Source organism: Haemaphysalis longicornis, unplaced genomic scaffold, assembly GCF_048455015.1.
Source record: "Haemaphysalis longicornis isolate Haplotype H1 unplaced genomic scaffold, Haemaphysalis longicornis Haplotype H1 scaffold_5, whole genome shotgun sequence".
Taxonomy (NCBI): Eukaryota; Metazoa; Arthropoda; class Arachnida; order Ixodida; family Ixodidae; genus Haemaphysalis; species Haemaphysalis longicornis.
In genome coordinates, this window is record NW_027526385.1 from 2,383,746 (window position 1) to 2,403,010 (window position 19,265).

Genomic DNA, 19,265 nt, shown 5'->3' on the forward strand with positions numbered 1-19,265 from the left:
TGAAATTACTTCGTAAAATCGAGATAAAAATACATGGATTTAGCAAAATTTTGGTAGAAAACTTGAAAAAATTCGTTATAGCGCAAATTTCGTTATATATATAGGTTCGTTATATCGAGGTTCAACTGTAACCAAAATTTTGTTTAGTTCCGTGCCATGTTAACAGTGCCTCAGTATCAATATTTTAAAGTCCGGGGGATGTGAGGTAGGATTGTGTGTGTAACGATTGCGGGGACTTTTGTGGGGGGGGGGGGGGGACTGGGGAACGGGCAGGCTGCGTGTCGACCTGGATTTTTGAACTTTCTGTGATTTTTTCTTTTTTTCGTCTTTTTTTTAACTGTAATTGAGGGGGACTAATCCGTGCCATGTAAACAATGCCTCAGTAACAAGAACTCGTATTTTAAAGTCCGGGAATTAAGTTTCTGTGCAACCATCGCTGCAACCGGGCAGAGTGGAGTGGTAGGCTAGCAGGCGACGCGGCAAAGTGCAGTAAGCGGCACCTTGCAACTTGCTCTGTCAAAAACACAAGCCGACGAGAAAGGGAAAAAAGGAGCAGGAGAAAATAGAAAAAGAAGGGTGGGCAGCCTCCCCTGTTCGAAGAGCCGCAGCTCGGGTGGCCAGCTGGATCCGGCTGCACTGCTCTTTTTCCCTTCTCCTTTTTCTTTAAAAGCAACAGTGCTTCAGGTTTTACAAATTTGATGGAGCGCAGAGGTTACGGGAGCGTGGGCTCAGAAAACCTGTTACAGTGTGCAAAGAGAAAAACATAAATGCAGAATGGAACTTTTTTTTTTTTGCCTTTCGTTTTCAATGCCAAGGCAGCGATGCCTACAGCGCATCAACTTTTCCTTGCTCCTTTTCTGCTGTGCACCTGCTGTCAGCCCAGGCCTCATTAGACATCTCCATCTTGTTTTTCGTGAGCTCGACAGCATTCATGTTGCTATGTCTTCATCCCTTCCTACGGCAAAGAAGCAGAAGCAGGTTTTGCTGAGTGAGAAAGCAGACGTTCTTCGAAAAGTAGAAGCCAGGAAAAAGCAAGCTGTTATGGCGAAAAAACACGGAGTGCCACGGTCAACACTTGCCACAACTGTCAAGGACCAAGGCAAAATGATGACATGTTGCGTGGATCCCCCTCAGGGAAGCAAGCAACTGCGGCTGGGCGATTTCTAGCAGGTCGACTCGGTGGTGCTGAAGGACGTCCGAGCACAGAACGTGCCCAGGTCCGGCCCACTGATAGACGAAAAGGCGCAGCAGCTTGCGACAGTTCTCAATGTCCCTGGCTTTGAAGAGACTTCTGCTTGACTCCACCGTTATCGCCAGAAAAAATGTGATAACCTGGCACACTGTGTCTGGCGAGGAAAAGGCAGCAGACGAAGCAGCAGCAGCCACATGGCGGGAAGAGAATTTCTGGGAAGTGGTGGAGCCTTTCGCGTGGCTGACGTTCTCAACGCTGACGAGACGGCCTGCTTCTGCCGACTTTTTCTTGCCCAGGCATTGCATTTCAAGGGGGAAGAGTGCAAAGGCAGCAAGAAGTCAAAAGCTCTCAGTTACGGCGCTCTGCTCCTGCAATGTAACTGGCACAGAAAAACTTGAGCCTCTCGTCACTGAGAGGTTTCAAAAGCCTCACCGCACAAGTAATGCAGTGTCCCTGCCCTGCGAATACAGGGCGACCAAACGAGCCTGGATAACTCGAGAGCTCTTTACCGAGTGGCTGCTGAATGTGGACAAGAACATGAGAGAGGAGGGGCGAAAAAGTTTGATGACTCGACAATTGCTCGGCGCACATTGCCAATGTGCGTTTTACACGTGTGCCTCGAATACCAGCCACTGAACCGCACACTGACGCTCCAACCCCTCGATCAAGGCCTAACGAGGAGTGTCAGGTCACACTTGCGCAACCGCCCTGCCCAGCATGTGAGGACCAACCTGTGCCTGAAGCGGCAGAAACGCACACCGGCACATGGTGGAGCGTCAAGTCGTCAACCAGTCAGAACTGCTGGAAGAAGAAAGCAGGCCTGGTGAGGGCAGATAGGGAGCCACAAAACACCCAACGGGCGAGGGAGGAGGCCCAGCTACTGCCTGTACATTCAGTTACGCTTGACGATTATGTACATGGGTGACGAGGATACAAGGACACCAGACATTCTGCAGAGCGTTCAGGACAAGGAAGGCGGCGAGGATGGCATGAATGGCGATGTCACAGACTCTGAGGGTGCCGCGACAGCACTCAAGGCTGTGCTGTCGCGAGCCCCTGACGAATGCAGATGTGTTGGACAGCACGCAGACACTCTGCACGTTTCCGGGAAAGACACATGGCAACTGAGTCAGTCTACCACAGGAAGGTGGATGAGTTGCAGTCCTTCGTGCCACAAAGTTTGTGCTTCATGCACCACTTCAAACAAAATTGCCTTGTCGCATGGTCACTTGTGCATTTTTCTGTAATACAGTCTACGCTCGTTACAGCAGATCCGGCAACAACGGACTTTAGGTTACAACAGACCATTTCTGTTGGCTTGCCTGGTCCTTATGCATTTTAAATGGAGTCCACTCCGCTCATAACGGACCCGGATAGAGCAGACTGTCGGCTACAACAGACTAAATTTTAGGCGAAAGTTGTTTCGACTGAATATTTATAGCGGACTTCCGCGGGGCCGGCACCCGATATGCTTTTTCTTTGTTTAGTTTGGCAAGAAAACTGTTATGTCTGGCTACATTGCTGGCAGCTGGGTCGTTGGTGCAGCCAAGTCAAGCTAGTGCCAGTGGCTTTTTTTTTGTTTTGTTTTGTGCGACCAGCGGCATGAGTGGCAGAGTAGCTGATTTCACTGTCGGATAAATTAGCGTAATTAATGCTGTCGAACATGGCGAAAAACAGGCCGACATCGCCAGAACTACAGGCCTGTCTAAGCAGACGGTCCGCTCTACCGTCAAAAACAAGGCCGCTGCCGATAAACGCGACTCCGGTGAGATTGAAAACAGCACTATCGAATACGCAAAGTGGTGCACCTGGAGGCCAGTCTGCCCTCGGCAGTATTCTTTTATGTAATAAAAAACTCCGGTTCAGTGGAGTCTGGTCTTTATTATTCCCACGCATGCATTGTTCCCGTTCCGTTCGGTGAAAACGGGAAGAAATGCCTCAATGGTTCCCATCCATTGTGTGCAATCTGCCGGTAACTGTGCGCAAGTCCAACTGGTCTAACTTTCAATTTCACAGCTGTCCGTCATCAGGTTATTTCATAACAGCTGTTTCAATGACCAGACTAAAGTCGTTAAAAATGTAGAAGCTGCCTTGGGGGAACGTCAGGCAGCGATCCGACCTGTTTGACGAACGGTTTCGGGAAAGCCTGCCTCGTCGTGAAGGGATTTAAAAAAGCCTAGCTAATTCTGATGGCCACGGCTGATGTTTTATAGCCAGTTAATAATTGTGCCCAGTTATACTCTTGCTTTATTTGTTCAGCTTATCATGCGTCTTTACACGCTTGACCGCATGCGCTAGGCCTTTTCCAACTGCTGGTGCTAAGCTTTGGAAACGGTGTTTACTCGATTCTTTGCCCTCGCGCGAACACTGTGCAGAGGTGCTGCAGGCGTGTAGAAAGAACAAAGTGTACGTACTATGTATATGCAATTATCGGCCAAAGTACCCACTTTAGGGTTCATACCACCCCACCCCCCCAACCCAGTCGGATACTGCATACTTCGACTACAGCGGATGTTTTTTTCCAGATTAAGACGGTCCATTGTAACAGGCGTAGACTGTACAACGAGGTCAAGGACGCACTGTTGTGAACGTAGGACGTTCTAGTCATTGTACATAATATCTTTTGTTGTCTTAAATCTTGCGATTTTCACTATAGTGCTGTTTTCAGAATAACGAGAAATTTGTTGCGGCCCCTTGAAATCGCGGGCTCACGAAAACCACCTATAATTAATTACCTGTACAATACTGTAGCGACATAACGTTTGTCGAACTGACATGGTTTCCCCAGAACAGTTGTTCCACACAATTCCCCGTCCCGCCACACACCTCACAGTGCCCTCTGCCCCTGATGCCGATGCATGCTGACGGGCTCCATTGTGACGCTCAGGGGCTCCCTGCCCCCTCAATTAGGCTGGCCACACAGTGGCACTCGAGCGACCACACTGTCCGTGCACGACTACCGAGGAAAGCCCCACGGCGCCTCGGGACCCTGGCCCACCTGGTGCTGCAGCTGCAGGTACTTGAAGTAGGCCGAGGCGGCCGCCTGGTAGTAGTGGTAGGCCCGGGTGAGCACCACCGAGCGGGACTCCAGCAGGGCGTCCACCGTGCGGGGGTCCAGGCTCGGGCAGGCCGCCTCCAGCTCCTGCCGCAGCTCCCCCAGCCAGCCCGCGCCTGCGGGCTCCCCCACCCCAGGGGGAGGACGGCACTCCGACTCGGGGGGCAGCGCCTGCGGGTCGTCGTCCAGCCACCCCAGTTGGAACAGGAAGCCCAGAACTAGTCCGTGCACTAACAGAGGGAAACCGGTCGCTGCAATCGCCTGCCACAGCAGCTGGCAATGTGCCTCTCCTAGCCACCCGGCTTCTTTGCACTCTTGCAGCCAAAACCTCCACAAAAAGGCACTTTTCTCTTTCGCCTTGCATGAGGCTCCCAAACGATCCCTGACAAGTACGTCTTCTGGAGCTCAGTTTTTCTATTCATGAAACAACATTGAATAATTGCTTACTTGGACATTGTTTTTTTTGCAGACAGAGGCAACTTTTGAGCCTGTTCATAAACCCTGCTGAAGACGAGTGGAACGTTCCTACCCGGAAGATGAGCGCACACTCACCAAAGCACAGCACGCCCAGACACTACGCCAGATTTCCCTCTAGTGCACGTTAGTATCAAACTCCAATGGAAAACGAGGCAACTTCTCAGCCCGCACAAGTGCACTCTCACAAGACGGACTGGAAAGCGGAGGGCCGTGGTGGGGGAGGTGGTTCCCCATTGGAACACAAGGTTCCAAGCTACAAGACCGGTTGTCATGCCAAACGCAAGACCACTGACTCGACTGAAAGCTGAAAGAAGAAAATTTGGGGGCAAAGGATGGATGCGGGCAGCGCAGCAGAGGAGCAGTCACTCGGAGTTCTTCAACATGGACCAGCTGCAAAACTCCCCTCCAGAATCCGGGCCTCGGGAGCCCCCCTGCTCCGATGAGGCTGAGGGGAAAGAGCGCTGGTGTGGTGTCTAGGGGACAAACACTGAACTTTGCCAAGCACCTACTTTAAAAATCAAAACATTTCAAATGACACTTGATTTTCAAGCAAGAAAACAATATATCACGCAGTGCTTACTAATGTTTTGAGCAAATTTCCTGTCTGACTAGCGGCGGCAAGCACCTGCATACTGCTTCCTCTTTCTGTCGGCAGATGGTGGGCAAATCCACTTGCCCCCATTTTTTAATCGATGTTTCCAGCACAGGGGGGCCAATCGCGAGTGGCTATATTAATGTGGGGGGACCACAGAAAGTTTTGCAGCTGGTGCACATTGAGTGGCCTCTGTCCTGCAGTGGACGTGGCCCGTCCATTGAAGATGAAGATGATGAAGACGAGACATCTCTGGCAACAAAGTTGACAATGAGAGGAGAGAGGGGGCACCAACCTGGACCCGGTTGAGGATGCGCCTGGCGGTGCTCTTCTCCTCGTCGGTGAGCGAGTCAGGCAGTGGGTAGGACAGCTCGTGCTCCTTGCTGGACAGGCTCAGCTTGCCCTCACTGCACCAGCAGGCAAGCCACGCTGCAGCACGGCAGCCCCTCAAGGGAGGACACAAACGGTGACCCTGCTGCACACCCATGTTTTTCCATTCCAGCAGTGCATTAGGCATTAGGCAGGCGTCCTTCTGCTTTGGCTTCACCTGTGACCCGGGCCTGGCAGAGCTCCCCTTCTACGTTTCAAGCCAACCACGGATGGGTGGCACTTTGGCGAATGTTTTGGGCATCCCCCACAATCTGGCTCGGCTAACACTCTGCAGGTGGAACGCAACGGTAAGCCGATAAGTTCCTTTCAACAGCGTGAAAGCGGCGCAGAGTGCAATTTCCCCCTAAAGCCCATTCTACATGGTGCATTTTTCACCTGTCAATTCTGTAGAATGAACATTCGCACTTGCGAAGTTCACCCAGCGCGGTGGCTCAGTGGCTAAGGCATTGTGTTGCTGAGCACAAGCATGCAGGTTCGATTCAAGGCTGCGGTGGTCGCTTTTCTGATGGAAGCGAAAAGCAAAAGCGCCCGTGTGTGCGAGATTTCGGCGCACGTTAGAGATCCCCAGGTGGTCAAAATTAATCCGGAGCCCTCCACTACGGCATGCCTCATCACCTGTGTTGCATCTGCACTTTAAACCCTACAATCAATCAATCAATCAATCAATCAATCAATCAATCAATCAATCAACCAAAGCACTTGCAAAGTTCACAATGCCTGGAAATGCCATCTACATGGCTTGCGAGCGTCACGATGTTCGCCTTTCAGAGGCCCCTTTGTGTGCAGACCAATTCAAGTCTAAAAAGCTTTTATTTCACTTTATGAGGCAATGTGTTTCAGACAGTTTTGCAGCAAATACGAGAGAAACCCTCCCGCCTGAGGGCCCCACCTGGGGGCGTCGATGACCCGGCGTCCCCAGCGGTAGCACCAGCCTGCGTAGGTGGCCCAGGCCTTGGGCAAGGTGGGGCAGACGGCCAGGGCGTGGCGCAGCAGGGCCCCCGTGGCCATCTCGGCGCTGCCCAGCAGGCCGTCCAGGGGCTGCAGGGGCGGGGGAGGCGGCGCCGACAGCTGCTGCGGGTGGGAGAGGCGCCGCCGGCCGCTGGAGGACGGGGGGAAGAAGCCCAGGGGCGCCAGCAGGCCATTGGCGGAGGGCGAGGAGCACAGCCGGTCGCCCAGCAGGGGCTCCACCGTGGGCGGCTCGGCCTGCAGCCACTTGGACAGCGTCAGCAGCGACCTGCGCAGGGACCACCGGGCCACGGCGTCACACCTCCGGCCACCAACCGTTCCACCCACCACTGGAGAGGTGGAGTCCTCCCCAGTGGCTCGTGGGTAAAGAAGGGAGCTGCAGCGCTGCACTGCCACCGAAGACAGATTGACCAGACCGCTGCTATCTACCCAGATCAAAAAAATATTGTCCTTTGGTAATGTGAAACATGCAGCAATGTGCCACATCACAGAAAAGGAGGGGGAGAGACCTCCCTCTCCCTTTCTGCCGCCCACTGCGGGCCAAGTGGCCGCTGCCAAGGCGTGGCTCTCTTCCCCTCTCCCATCACTGGTCTTACTGGAGTTCCACAACAGGCTGCCTGACTGCGCGGACAGAGAGGACGGCGCTCTTGGATGTGAGCTGGTGACTGCAGCAGGTGCACGTATGTCTGCCCCTCTCCCGGTCTGGCCACTTGGCCTTGCCAGCGATTGAGTGATGCACCCAGCGAGTTGGGGTTCCAGCACCACTGCAGTTGGAAATGTGTGTGCCGTGTGCGTGTTTCTGGCTGTTCTCTACCGTGGTGCCACTTGGCTGCCACGCGGTGCAGTCCAGTGCAGCCAGCACTGCAACCTGGTCGTGAGAGCAGGCCGTGTTGCTGTAGGAACCTTAGCCCCACTGTGGTGCAACACTGCAGACTGACCGGTCACAGAGAAGAAAACAACAACACGAGTGCGCATGACACACAAAAAAGGAGCTTCATGTGAACAAGTAATAAAGCGCAAGAGAGTTGAGAACTGGGCCAGTTGGTATACAGACTTGTAGCAGAGCAACAGCGTGAAATGAGCAGGAAATGACCATCTGAGTTGTTTACTCCTCTGTGTCCCATCAGTGCGTATGCTGTTGCACCACAATGAATCTGTACCAACTGGCCCAATTCTCAACTGCATTGCACTATGTACCCTTAGCCCTCCCCCAATCATTAACAAAACAGTCTCTGTTATATGCCTGCCCAGAATACTTCTGAGTAGAGCACTGCATGGGCTACAACTTCTGGGCCCGACCAGACCCGGCCCGGTAGAGAGACAGCGCAGGCCCAGCCTGAGCCAGACAAAGTATTCATATAAATTTCCAAGCCTGGCCTGAGCCTTGCAAAATTTAAAAAAAAAGAAGAGCCCAACAGAGTTTGATAAAATAAACCCGAGTCCGTCGGACCATAAACATGAGCCCCAAAAAGTTTGCCATGTTTAGGGTCAAGACATATGCACGGAGCAAGCTTATTGGATTTAAATAACTTGGACAGAGCTTTGAACAACATAAATATCCCGACTTAAAAGATGCACTTTCGAGAATCTCGACGAAATATGCACTTCACTTGTGACAGTCTTCGAACTCGAGGCACACCAAGGACCTTTTGCACTTGGCTTTATTTTGTTTTCACCTAGCCTAAAAAAGCAATCAGCAAACTTTTTGTTTTAAAGACAGTTTAGAATCTGCAGCACACGACTGCAGGCCGGCATGGCCTAGAAAATTTTCCATTCAAGCCTGAGCCTGCCCCTGACCTGGCGACCAGCTGCGAGTCGTCGAGGGTGGCGGCGTGCGTGCAGGCCACGCGGGCCATGGTGCGGGGCGGCCTGGGCCAGCTGGCCGCGTGCGTGCAGCAGCTTGGCGGCCTCACGCAGCACCTCCAGGGGGGCCCCCTCGTCCGCCAGGGTGGCCAGGCTGGAGCCCTCCTCCTCGCCCCCGCACCCGGCCTCCCGCAGCAGCCACCGCTCGGACAGCCGCAGGTTGTGCTGCTTGCGCGCCAGCCGCGCACACCCGCCAGCAGGAACCTGCAGCACCAACGCCAGCACCACGGGGGCTCATCTCTGTCTCTCTCTCTCTCTCGTGCCATCCGACCTTCGCACTTCCCCCCCTCAATGCACAGTCAGTGGAACACGTCACACACGACTTTTCTTCTTTTTGCTATAACGGCAGCTTCCGAAACCCTTAAAGGGGTCCTGAAATACCTTCCGCCGAGATGCATGAATGTACATGTAACCAAATAAGACAATGTATTAGCAATCTCCTCCCGCAAGAATTTTGTTAAAGCGATGAGTATTAGCTGAGAAATCGTAAATCAAAAACCGCGCATTATCGTCGCGCCGCGTTTCCTCCTCCTTTCAACTTACTCTCCGCTGTTGACGGCGCGCCAGCCTTCCCTCCCGTGATGCTGCGCTCCACGGCGGTGACGTACTTCCGCTATCGCGCTGCTCACACTGCCGTCTGCTACAGGCAAGCTTTGTTGACACCTTGAATCCCTCACTCCGCTCAAGGCTGGAAAAGCGAACGAAAAATCTGGCCGCATTTGTGCGGCGGCCTGGCCTTGCCCTTTCGCGGTGTGCGTTGCTGCAGGGCAGCACATGACTTTTAATCAGCGGCGAACTCGCAGCCGCTCGGGGACGATCGTGCGCTCGGTCCCTCATGCCCCTCATGCACCGCGCACTGTTTATCCAAAAAGCGCCGTATCAGATGTGGCCCCCCTGGTGCCGGGTCTTATTTTGCGGTGGTGTTAATTCCTGCCGGCGGCATGTGAAAAAGACATTATTAACTGATACAGAACCCGTGCACAAAACGCTTCAATCATGTGACCAGTTCAGCTGGAGGCGACGCGTGGTAGAGAGCGGCAACTTTGGCAAAACATGCTCCTGCAGAACATGCTCCCGGGCTCTGAGCTTTCTAGCGCTGGAGTGAGCGCCATTTCTTTGACAATTTCAAACATCGGTTGGCTTGGCAACAAGGCACAAACCGCCCCAGAAGTCAGTTACGGTTGCGTGATCCCGGTTCAGCTCGGGGCCCCACCTCGCGACATGTGGGCACTGCAGGCGTACCACTCACTCCCATTGAAAAGTGTGAGATGCATTTGGCATTACAGGAGGCGCTAGTGTGTGTGTTGTGGGCGCCTTTGTTTCGCGATGAAATGCGACGTCGTGCTTCTGCGGGTGGATAGTGCTTCCCATGGTCTGGATTATCTTTCTCGAGCGACGTACGACTCAACCTCGCATGGGATATGTGCAGTGTGCGTGGCTAAAAGCCATCTCGGCTTGCGCGCGAGGTGAGTGCCGAATTTACGACGGGCAGGAGGAGGCAACCCATCGTCTGTCAATCGCGGTTCAGACTTGCAACGCATGTTGTGACGTTGTGTTCGTTCGAAACGCATCTCTGGATTGTTTGGACGTTGAATAAAAATGTATGCGTCAAACCCGGGCATTCGGCTCAGGGCGTTCTCTGCGATTGCAAGAAAGAAGTGTCACGGGGCTTCAACGCTTTCTTTATGGAACGTACTCAAGTACGTATTCAATACAAATGGTTAAGCGTTTGTTTACACTTGTTGCATTTGTCGTAAAATGTCCAAGCACTCCGGCACTCCGCTGGCAGATCAGCCGGCGAGCCGACGCTGAGCAGACGACTCATCTCTTTGCCGGAAGTGCGTGAAAAAGCCGCCCAATAGCAGGATGTCTAGCTCATGACGAACATCTGGGAATTGAAGACGTAGACATGTGAAGATGGCGGCGTCCAAAAACACGAAGGGAAGGGTGAGAAAAAAACGACAAACTTTGCAACAAAAGTGTGAGCTTTCCGCTGCACGTAAAAGAGAAATACTTGGCCCGGATGACCTTGACGACCTAATCTAACGATTGCGCTACCTCATTTAGTGTGCTCAAAACGCCTTTCAGGGCCCCTTTAACAGACAAACCAGTGGATGAATGCTGCAAGGGGGGGAGAAACATGCAACACAAGTGCAGTCACTGGACTTACCTTTCAGTGACTGCCCTTTAGTAAGCCCAGTGACTGTACCCGTGTTACATGTTTCCCCTCTCCATGCAGTGTTCTTCCACTGGTTTGTCTGTTAAGGGGGGACGCGGCTTTCAACTTCGGAAAAATGACCAAAACATCGTTTTTTTGAAACCCACATATTCGGCTTCTATGTTTCCTATTCTGTGCGTCTGCAAAGTTTTTACGCTGAAAAGCGTCGCAAAGTGGCATAAAAAAAATACTTTTGTCAGGCGCGGTGACAAACTATCAGCGCAAAAGGGCGAAAAAAACGGCAATTTTCGGAGCGCTCTATCTCCGCAACGGTGCCACTGGGCGCGGCCATTTTGATATGGTTAGATCGGCCGAGCAATCGTCTTTCCGGTTACGCTCGTCTCTTTTGTCTTCGTTCATTCACAAACGCACAAACGGTAGAAAAGAAACGACCCACAAACGAAGCTAGAAATAGATGCTGAAGCGCTATTGGTCCTCCGGTCGGGGCACAGAACAACGACCCTCCTGATTGGATGTCGCGGGCGCAACGCAAGATGGCGGCCGCCTGAGCTGCGTAGCGAGCGGATTGAGTTCATTTTCGCCGCTTCGTTCGGCCGAGTTTCTGTTCAATCTGTGGTATTCAACACGGACGTTATCGCGATGGGAATGCCAGAAATAACAAGCCAGATTACGGGAAGTTGTGTGGCTCGAAAGGCGGAGGTCATCGAACGCTTCGTGGTGCGCGTGACTCTACCGTCGCCAGACCCCGGAGGGTGACGCGGTGTGCGCGCTTGCGATAGCGGTTCGGGAAGTGAACTTTAAGTCGGATTTGCGATGTTTACACGCTTATTTATTGCTGTGTTTTGACTGTGGGCTCGCTAGCCTTGAGAAAGAAACGGTCGACGCGTCAAACGCTGCGGCGCGCACGGCATAGCCGACGCGCATTGGAGCATCACATGACTGGGCAACCGGTTACGATTGAACGCCAGTACAGTTAAACCTCGATGTAACGAACTTCAATGTAACGAAACCCTCGATGTAACGAACCACTGAATTTTTTGTAACTTCAAGTGTATGCACACCATGTATTTTCACCCTCTGTGTAACGAAGTCCCGTTTGCCGGAATTTCAATGTAACGAAGTTTCATGGAGAACGAGGCACGATATTTAAGTTGTAGAAGTAGATTTTGGGAGACGCAAGCGCCGAAATGGTGTCCCAATAAAACGCGAACGGCGACACGGGTCGCCCAATGCCGCGGATGCAGCCAGCCACGGAGTCTTCGATTAAGTCCCTTGCCTACAAACTGCGTGGCGTGCATACACGGCTGGCGCACTGTTTCTGTCGGAGTCTAATCGTCTACGGCTTAATCGGCATCAGCGTGAACCGCACGCAGCGTTTTCTCCCTGCAAAAACGCAAAACGCGCCCCGCAAGCCACAGGCGCGCTGACGCAGCCGCGGAGACCACCCGCGCGATGCGGGTAGCTCCAGCGACCGCTTCTAACCTCTCGCTGAAACGCAACTCGAGGGGCATACGAGAGGGGCGTGCGAGAAAAAAAAGCGGATAACGTGGGCGAAATTTTTATTGTTAAACGTGACACGCGCCGCTTACGAAAGCGCCCATCAAATATCCTCCGCGGTGGTAAGCCTAATCGCCACTGGCGTTGCCGCCGCCGCCGCCGCAAGCCGCCGCTTTGCACTTCGTTCGAGTTCGCTCATGCTTGTTGGGTTTCGTCGTCCCAGCAAGCATTTGTGAATCTTTATGAGCCTTGCACGCGCGTTTTTTTTCACACCGGCGTCCGCGATTGCGTGCCGGCGGCGAGAAGTGACTCGCGCTGCGCGCAGTGGTGGGAGGAGCCTGGCCAGTTTCGCCATGGTTTCGCCAATGGGGAGGCGCGCACCCTACGGCGGGAGCTTCGAAGCGCTCGGGGATGCTGGCTGGCTAGACGATAAGGCCGCCGCGAAGGATATTTGATGGGCGCTCTCGTAAGCGGCGTGTATGACGTTTTACAGTGAAAATTTCGCCCACGTTATCCGCTTTTTTTCTCGCATACCCCTCTCGTTTGCCCCTCGAGTTGCGTTTCATCGAGCGGTTAGAATCGGTCGCTGGAGCTACCCGCATCGCGCGGGTGGTCTCCGCGGCTGCGTCGGCGCGCCTGTGGCTTGCGGGGCGCGTTTTTGCGGGAAGAAAACGCCCCATGCGGATCACGCTGATGCCCGCGTAGACAATTAAGCACCGATAAAACAGAAACAGTGCGCCGGCCGTGTATGCGCGCCACGTTTTCTTTTTCAGGAAACGCTTCACGGGATGAACACTTCATTATAACCGCGAATTTCTATGTAGCGAAATTTCAATGTAACGAAGTAAATTACGAATTTTACCGACTTCGTTACATCGAGGTTTAACTGTAGTTGTAATTAATGCCTGCGACGTTAGATTTAATCTTAAAAGCGACCTGACCAGCCATATCAGGTATAATCAAAGTTCGATATGTCGCGGTAAGCGTGCGCTGCGATGCGCGCGAGCCATATCGCCTTTCTTGCGCAACGTTTCCCATGCACTTGTAATTTTCATGCAAACAGGTTTGAGTTAGTAATATAGGAATAAAAATATGCTCTCTGCGTTAAAAATGTACGTTACTGTGGCAGCATTTAACAGTGATTTTTTAGGGAAATTATTGATACCATTGCTCAGGGCATACTGACATGTGCTGCGAGAAATATTGGATGCCTCAAATGTCAAAAGTAGTAAAAAATCCTCTTGCATTGAAGTTGGGAGTTATGCAGAATACTCTACCAAGCTTCAAAGTAGCTCATTTTCATCCTTGTGGTATGCAAACTTTTGGCAATGAACACCTGCACGTATGAGTACTAAGTCACTGTGCCAGGCAAGATAAAACATAAAAAAAAGCCAAAAATGTTCAAATTTAAGTAAAAAAAATGCTTAACTTGTTGCCATGGTGACAACACTGCAAAAGGAGGTTGTCCAGTGCGATACAGCCAACCAGCTAACCTACTTTGCATTGAAAGCCCATTGAAACCCATCTCCCCCTCCGTTTGGTTTGCAAAGGGGGGTATGTACTCTTCACGGAGGAGCTGAAAATGATGTTTTCTGGAAAGAGAAAGGCTGTAAAAGGCACTACAATTTCAAGGCAAGGCCTTCCAGAAGCCCCATGTTCAAAAGGACATGAAAGGCTACAACTGTGATGACTTTTGATATGTGAAACCTATGTTGCAACTTCGGAAGCCGTTTTCTCAAAACAGTTTTTTTTTTGCCACCTGTGTCGCTTGTCCCAGGGATTTCTTCGTGACCGCTGGGTCTATTTTGATTCCGTTTCTTGCATTACATTCCTTGATGAACTGTTCAGGTCGTGACACTTTTGGTTTTCCAGATTTCTTTTTTGTGATTTTTTTAATCAAATAATCGTTCACAGTTGACATGCCTGTTGCACATTAACCTCTAAAAAAATGAAAACTAGAAAACATTGTGTTGTAAAAAAAAAATTCTAAAACTGTCACGACCTCGCCCATTCATTTGGGAATGCAAAGCACTTCGAACAAGTTTTCTATCGTGTTTTATAAGCCGCTCAAGCTCGGTACAAGCGGAACAGAAAGAAAATTTCATACATAAAAAAGTTTTCAAAATATTACTTTGAAATCTTTATGGTGTTATCACAGAAGCATTTCCAGTTGCTGTGCCAATTTTCATCAAAATCCACAAAGAAATAAAAAAGTTGATTTTGAACCAACAGGTCAGGCTCCCATGTCAGTAAAGAAACCCCGCCTGTCCATGACAGTGCAACCTAACGCTCCCCCAAGGCTTCTCCTTGGTGCACAATGACAGCTGCAGCTGGGGCCAATGAGGGGGCACAGCTGAGGTGCTCCCTTCCTCTCTCCTTGCCAAGTTCGAGCTAGGCTACCTGTTAACACGGTGCTGGAATGAGGGGAAAAAAAATAACGCTGATGCTCTCTGGAGGCTGGACAAAGAGAAACCAAGGAGGCACTGCACCCCCACCTGCCCACATTCAAGGAGCAGAGGCCCCTCAAGGGCCACCTGCAAATGAGGGCACCTAACAAGAGTGCTGTGCTGACGGGGCGCTTTGAGGATAGCAAATGGCTCGTAAAACTCCCGAGGGCCATTTCCTTCAAAAACTGCTTTTGGGAGAGCCTCGCTTCTTGACGAAGCACGGCAGCTGCCCAACAACAGATCCCAGTCCCGTTTGTTTCATTAAAGTCCACATTTTCCACATTTTGCCACAGCATGCCACATTTTCGGATAGACCTGGAAATGGCTGACACGATTTTTCGCAGGGAATGAACAGAGCGCCGCAAAAGAAATTCCCTAGGATTTTCTCGCCCTGATCCACGTCCCTAAGCAGGCATTAAAAGGCAACCGCACGCTCCCAGCATGTTCTGCTACCAGGCTAGGCTTTCCACAAGCGGGCATCGTGTGAACCTTTGCAGCAGAAGGGGGGGACACAACAACAACAGAAGAACAACGCAACTGTCGAGTCTCGCACGGCCGTGCAAAGGCCTCCCCGGGCCAGCCCGCTCACCCCTCGTGGGGCTGTGCGTGGCTCCAGGTGAGGGCCTCGGCCACGGCGCTGCAGCCGTGGGTGGCTGGGGAGAGGCGGCCCGTGCCGACCACGGGCGGGGCCTGTCGGGCCAGGGCCAGCAGGGCGGGCTCCACCTGGGGTGGCCACTGGCTGGCCCCCAGCTGCACCAGGGCCGCCAGGGGCTCCTCCGGCAGTGTCGGGTCCCCGCCACACACCAGCGGCTGCACCAGGGCCCGCCGCTGCAGCCGCGCCACCTGCTGCTCCGCGTCCCAGCCGCCCGCTCCCACGGGCACCGGGGGCTGCTCCCCTCCGCCGCCCCCGCCAGTGGGCTCGCTGCTCAGCAGGCACCTGGGAACAACACGCGAGGGGTTGGCAGCCTGCTCGCTCTCACTTCCCCATCCGGAAAGCAGTTGCTGGGCGGCAGCCCCACACTGGGCCTCCCCGATTATGAGTCCCGCATCGGCTGCGGACTGCCCGAGACGCAATCCGGCGCTCTATTTCCCCCTGTATACCTACGGGGCTTCCGGTCCGAACACAGACCTCGGACTGCCCGCCAATCGTCCACGATTGGTAAATCGTGCAGGCCCCGCATCTACTCGCCGAATGAACCCGCTCTTTTGCGCACCCAAAGTTCCCGACACACATTCGCGGGTGTGCTCATTACGCGAGGCAAGTCTTTCCCCACATTCTTGCTTCCGCTGAAATTTCAGTCTGCCACCCTTGCACACATCCAGATGAAGGCAGGCAGTCGGGTGTCACAGCCACTGCTCAGCCACGAGTTGACAGTTGCAGAGGAGCCCCCTCCACGGGAAACAGGCCACCGAAAACAAGACCAAACGAGGAGCTCCGCCCTACGTTAGGAGCTACTGAACCTTTTTATAGCATTTGACAGTATGGTAGTGCCAGTGACCTGTTCAGTGCTAGCTTCAATCCCAGTTTCAATGCTTGCAAATGTCCATGCATGCGGAAATAGTGAGCAGTGCAGGTCAGATCTTGTGGCAGCAGACGCCTTCCAAATGGGACACAGGCACACAATGCCATCCTGCTCTCCGTCAGCCTGTCAAATACTGCCTAGCTGCCCACCACTGGGAGGGCAGGACGGGCGGGGGCCCACCTGATGTGCTGGGCAACGGCAGAGGCGTGGCTGGTGACCTTGTGGACGCACCCGTTGACGGGGGCCGGGGCGTGTCGCGCGTCCTCGGCCCACTTGAGGGCCTCATCCCAGTCCGCCAGCTTCATGTGGCAGTCCACCACCTGGGGGCAGCATCCACACAACACGTTGCAGGGGGCGGGCAGTGCCTCTTTCGGAGGAACCGCGGCACTGCCTCCCGCACGCAATTCACGCCTGCACTCTTCTCTTTCCCCACAGTTGCAACGGCCTCTGGGTGCTCGGATGAAAAATGGGGAGCAGGAAAGAGGAACCACGACCGGACTTTCATGGGCGGCGCTCTGCCTTGCCGTTACTGCCTACACGCCCCCGCTGTCAAGGTGGCCCAAGAGCCGCACAAAAGAACAGGCAGCTCTGCTCTTGCTGCCACCTGCCAGGGCTGCACCCATGCACTGCAGCCACAGTTCTTAGCGCAAAAGCCAACACGGCTAGGGAGCCCACCTGCCTTATCCTCGGACGCCGACAGAAGTGGGACCACTGCCCTCCCCTCAATGAGCTTCCAATGGGATGCCAACCTTGCATCGCACAACACACATACACAGAACCCACAACCCCCAGAAGTGGCCACGCAGCATAGCGGCAGTGCAACCACGCTGCCAAAACAGAGCCCTGCCAGCGGCCCGTGCCAGACTCGGACTGCCTTGCCTGGTTCAGCAGGAAGGGCCGCATGTCCTTCAGGGCCTCTGTGTCATCGCCCTCCAGCAGGGCTGCATACTCTTCCGCAGCAGACTCGTACCTGCATTGGGGAGGACGGGTGGCTTCCAGCACGGCACGCTGCAAGGTGCAGAACCCCTCTCCACACCCGCTGGCCACCTCCCACCACTGTGTTCCCATTCGAGAGACATCTCCCGCCACTGAATGCCCCCAACTCAATGACCATGCAAGCTGCAGCACGAGGCATCCATCGGCACACAGCAACAGGTTCTTTGGGGTGTGCTATCAAACTCCAACACACCGTGGAAACATTTGCAAGGCTTCGCAAATCAGTGCCGCCTCTCCCATGCCCTGTCCCCTGGCGGTGCTCACCTGCCTGCGGCGTGGGCGGCGGCCGCCTTGAGCCAGGGCACCCGCTGGCCCAGGGCCTCCTTGGCCCAGGCGTGCAGGCCCCAGATGGCCTCCGGGCAGCCCAGCTGCACCAGGGCAGTGGCCGCGTCCCGGACCACAGCGCCCAGGCCCTGCTGCCGTTCAGGGGAAGGGGGAGGGCATTCACTTTCAGTTCTTCATTTTCCCGTTGGTTCCCGAGAGGGCTTCTTGGGCTAAAGCCCGCTGCACGCAGCTTGACGGGGCCCCCAAAGCCAATACAAGACAGCAACGGCAGAGCCACACACAAAGAACAAATAACAATGCATACCATATCAACCACAGAACACAAACTAACAGTACACGCGTCAAAAGCAGGTTTTAACGCACCCCTAGGGTAACAAGAACCAAGTAACAACAGCCTTCTTCACATAAGTACTACTACTCGCTAACAAAAAAGGCAACACACAAAGATGTACCGTTAACAAAAGCATATCATATTACACAAGCTACAAACACAAAAATAAAACGGCAACTTACAGGTTTACAAATTATTGTCGCATTTCTTGAAATGCCAAGGAATTATAACTATGTAGGAGAAAGGGAAGATTGTAGTGGAGCATTTTTTACTTGAAATCGGTTCTAAAACAAGGTTTCATGCGTGCTTCACGTGGCAACACAGTTGATATTGGCTGTCAAAAGAGGCAATGGAAGCCAGAAAACATTTCTGTGTAGCACCGTATTTATTTGAATATAGGGTGAAGTTTTTCCTTGACGTGCAGATAACAACTAACGGACACAGACTGGATACTTCGGTGTACAGAAAACCCACCGACCGACATCAATACTTGAACTTTCACAGCAGCCATGTGAGACACTGCAAAACGGCCATTCCATACAGCCAAGCCCTACGCTTCCACAGAATTTGCTCTAACCAAAATGACTTCGCTTCTAATGGTGATCAGCTCCACACTGACCTCGCACGACAAAAATACCCACTACCACTCATTGAAGATTCAATCAGGAAGGCATCAGAACAGGAGCGTTCTAGCCTTATTAGTGGCAATAAAACCTCCACTTCGAGGTCACAAACCAATCTGATTCTGACATATTCGGCATCTGGCCCAAACGTCAATGAAATTTTAAGAAGACACCACAACATCTTGCTCCAGAGTGAAAGAATGAAGCACGTCATTCCAGACCCACCCCGCGTGGTGTATCGCCAGGCAAGAAACATCAGAGACATTGTAACATCATCTCGATCAAGAGAAAGTAGTTTCACAGGTTCCACACCATGTGGAAAACCCCGGTGCAAATTGTGTCCAATGATGACACCAACAACAAGCGCTCAGAGCAGGGAATCTGACTTTTCCATGCAGATCAGGGGCAACTTTAATTGTGACACTGCAAATATAGTTTACCTCCTAGAATGTGGTGATTGTGGTGCGCAATATATTGGACAGACTGAAAATTCTTTTAGAAGTCGCATCAATAATCACAGATCCGATGCCTTTATAATCAATTGGATAAAGCAGTACTTGTCCAACCGAACTCAGTTTGTGGATGTGAATGGGCACTTCTCCGGGCGTTTACCAGTTACGTCTGGCATGCCCCAGGGAAGCGTCTTAGGACCAATACTTTTTCTCATGTACGTAAACGATATCAGTGCTGCTATATGTCCTGATGTTGAGATTAGATTGTTTGCAGATGATTGTTTGATTTTTAAAAAGGTGACATGCCAGGCCAATCAAATTTCTTTAAACTCCAGCCTAGCGAGAATACACGAATGGTGCACAACGTGGTCAATATCTCTGAACTCTGAGAAAACTG

General features: G+C 52.7%; 1 protein-coding gene across 1 annotated transcript in view; it reads right to left on the bottom strand.

Annotated features, from left to right (window-relative positions):
* Nonc (serine/threonine-protein kinase Smg1) overlaps nt 1-19,265 on the bottom strand; it is a 112,993-nt gene that overhangs the window by 48,773 nt on the left and 44,955 nt on the right. The window contains 10 exon segments of the mRNA XM_077669770.1: nt 4,191-4,418; nt 5,612-5,723; nt 6,596-6,940; nt 8,470-8,534; nt 8,536-8,721; nt 8,724-8,739; nt 15,248-15,595; nt 16,362-16,501; nt 17,061-17,151; nt 17,442-17,593. Coding sequence (XP_077525896.1) covers nt 4,191-4,418; nt 5,612-5,723; nt 6,596-6,940; nt 8,470-8,534; nt 8,536-8,721; nt 8,724-8,739; nt 15,248-15,595; nt 16,362-16,501; nt 17,061-17,151; nt 17,442-17,593 — 1,683 coding nt within the window.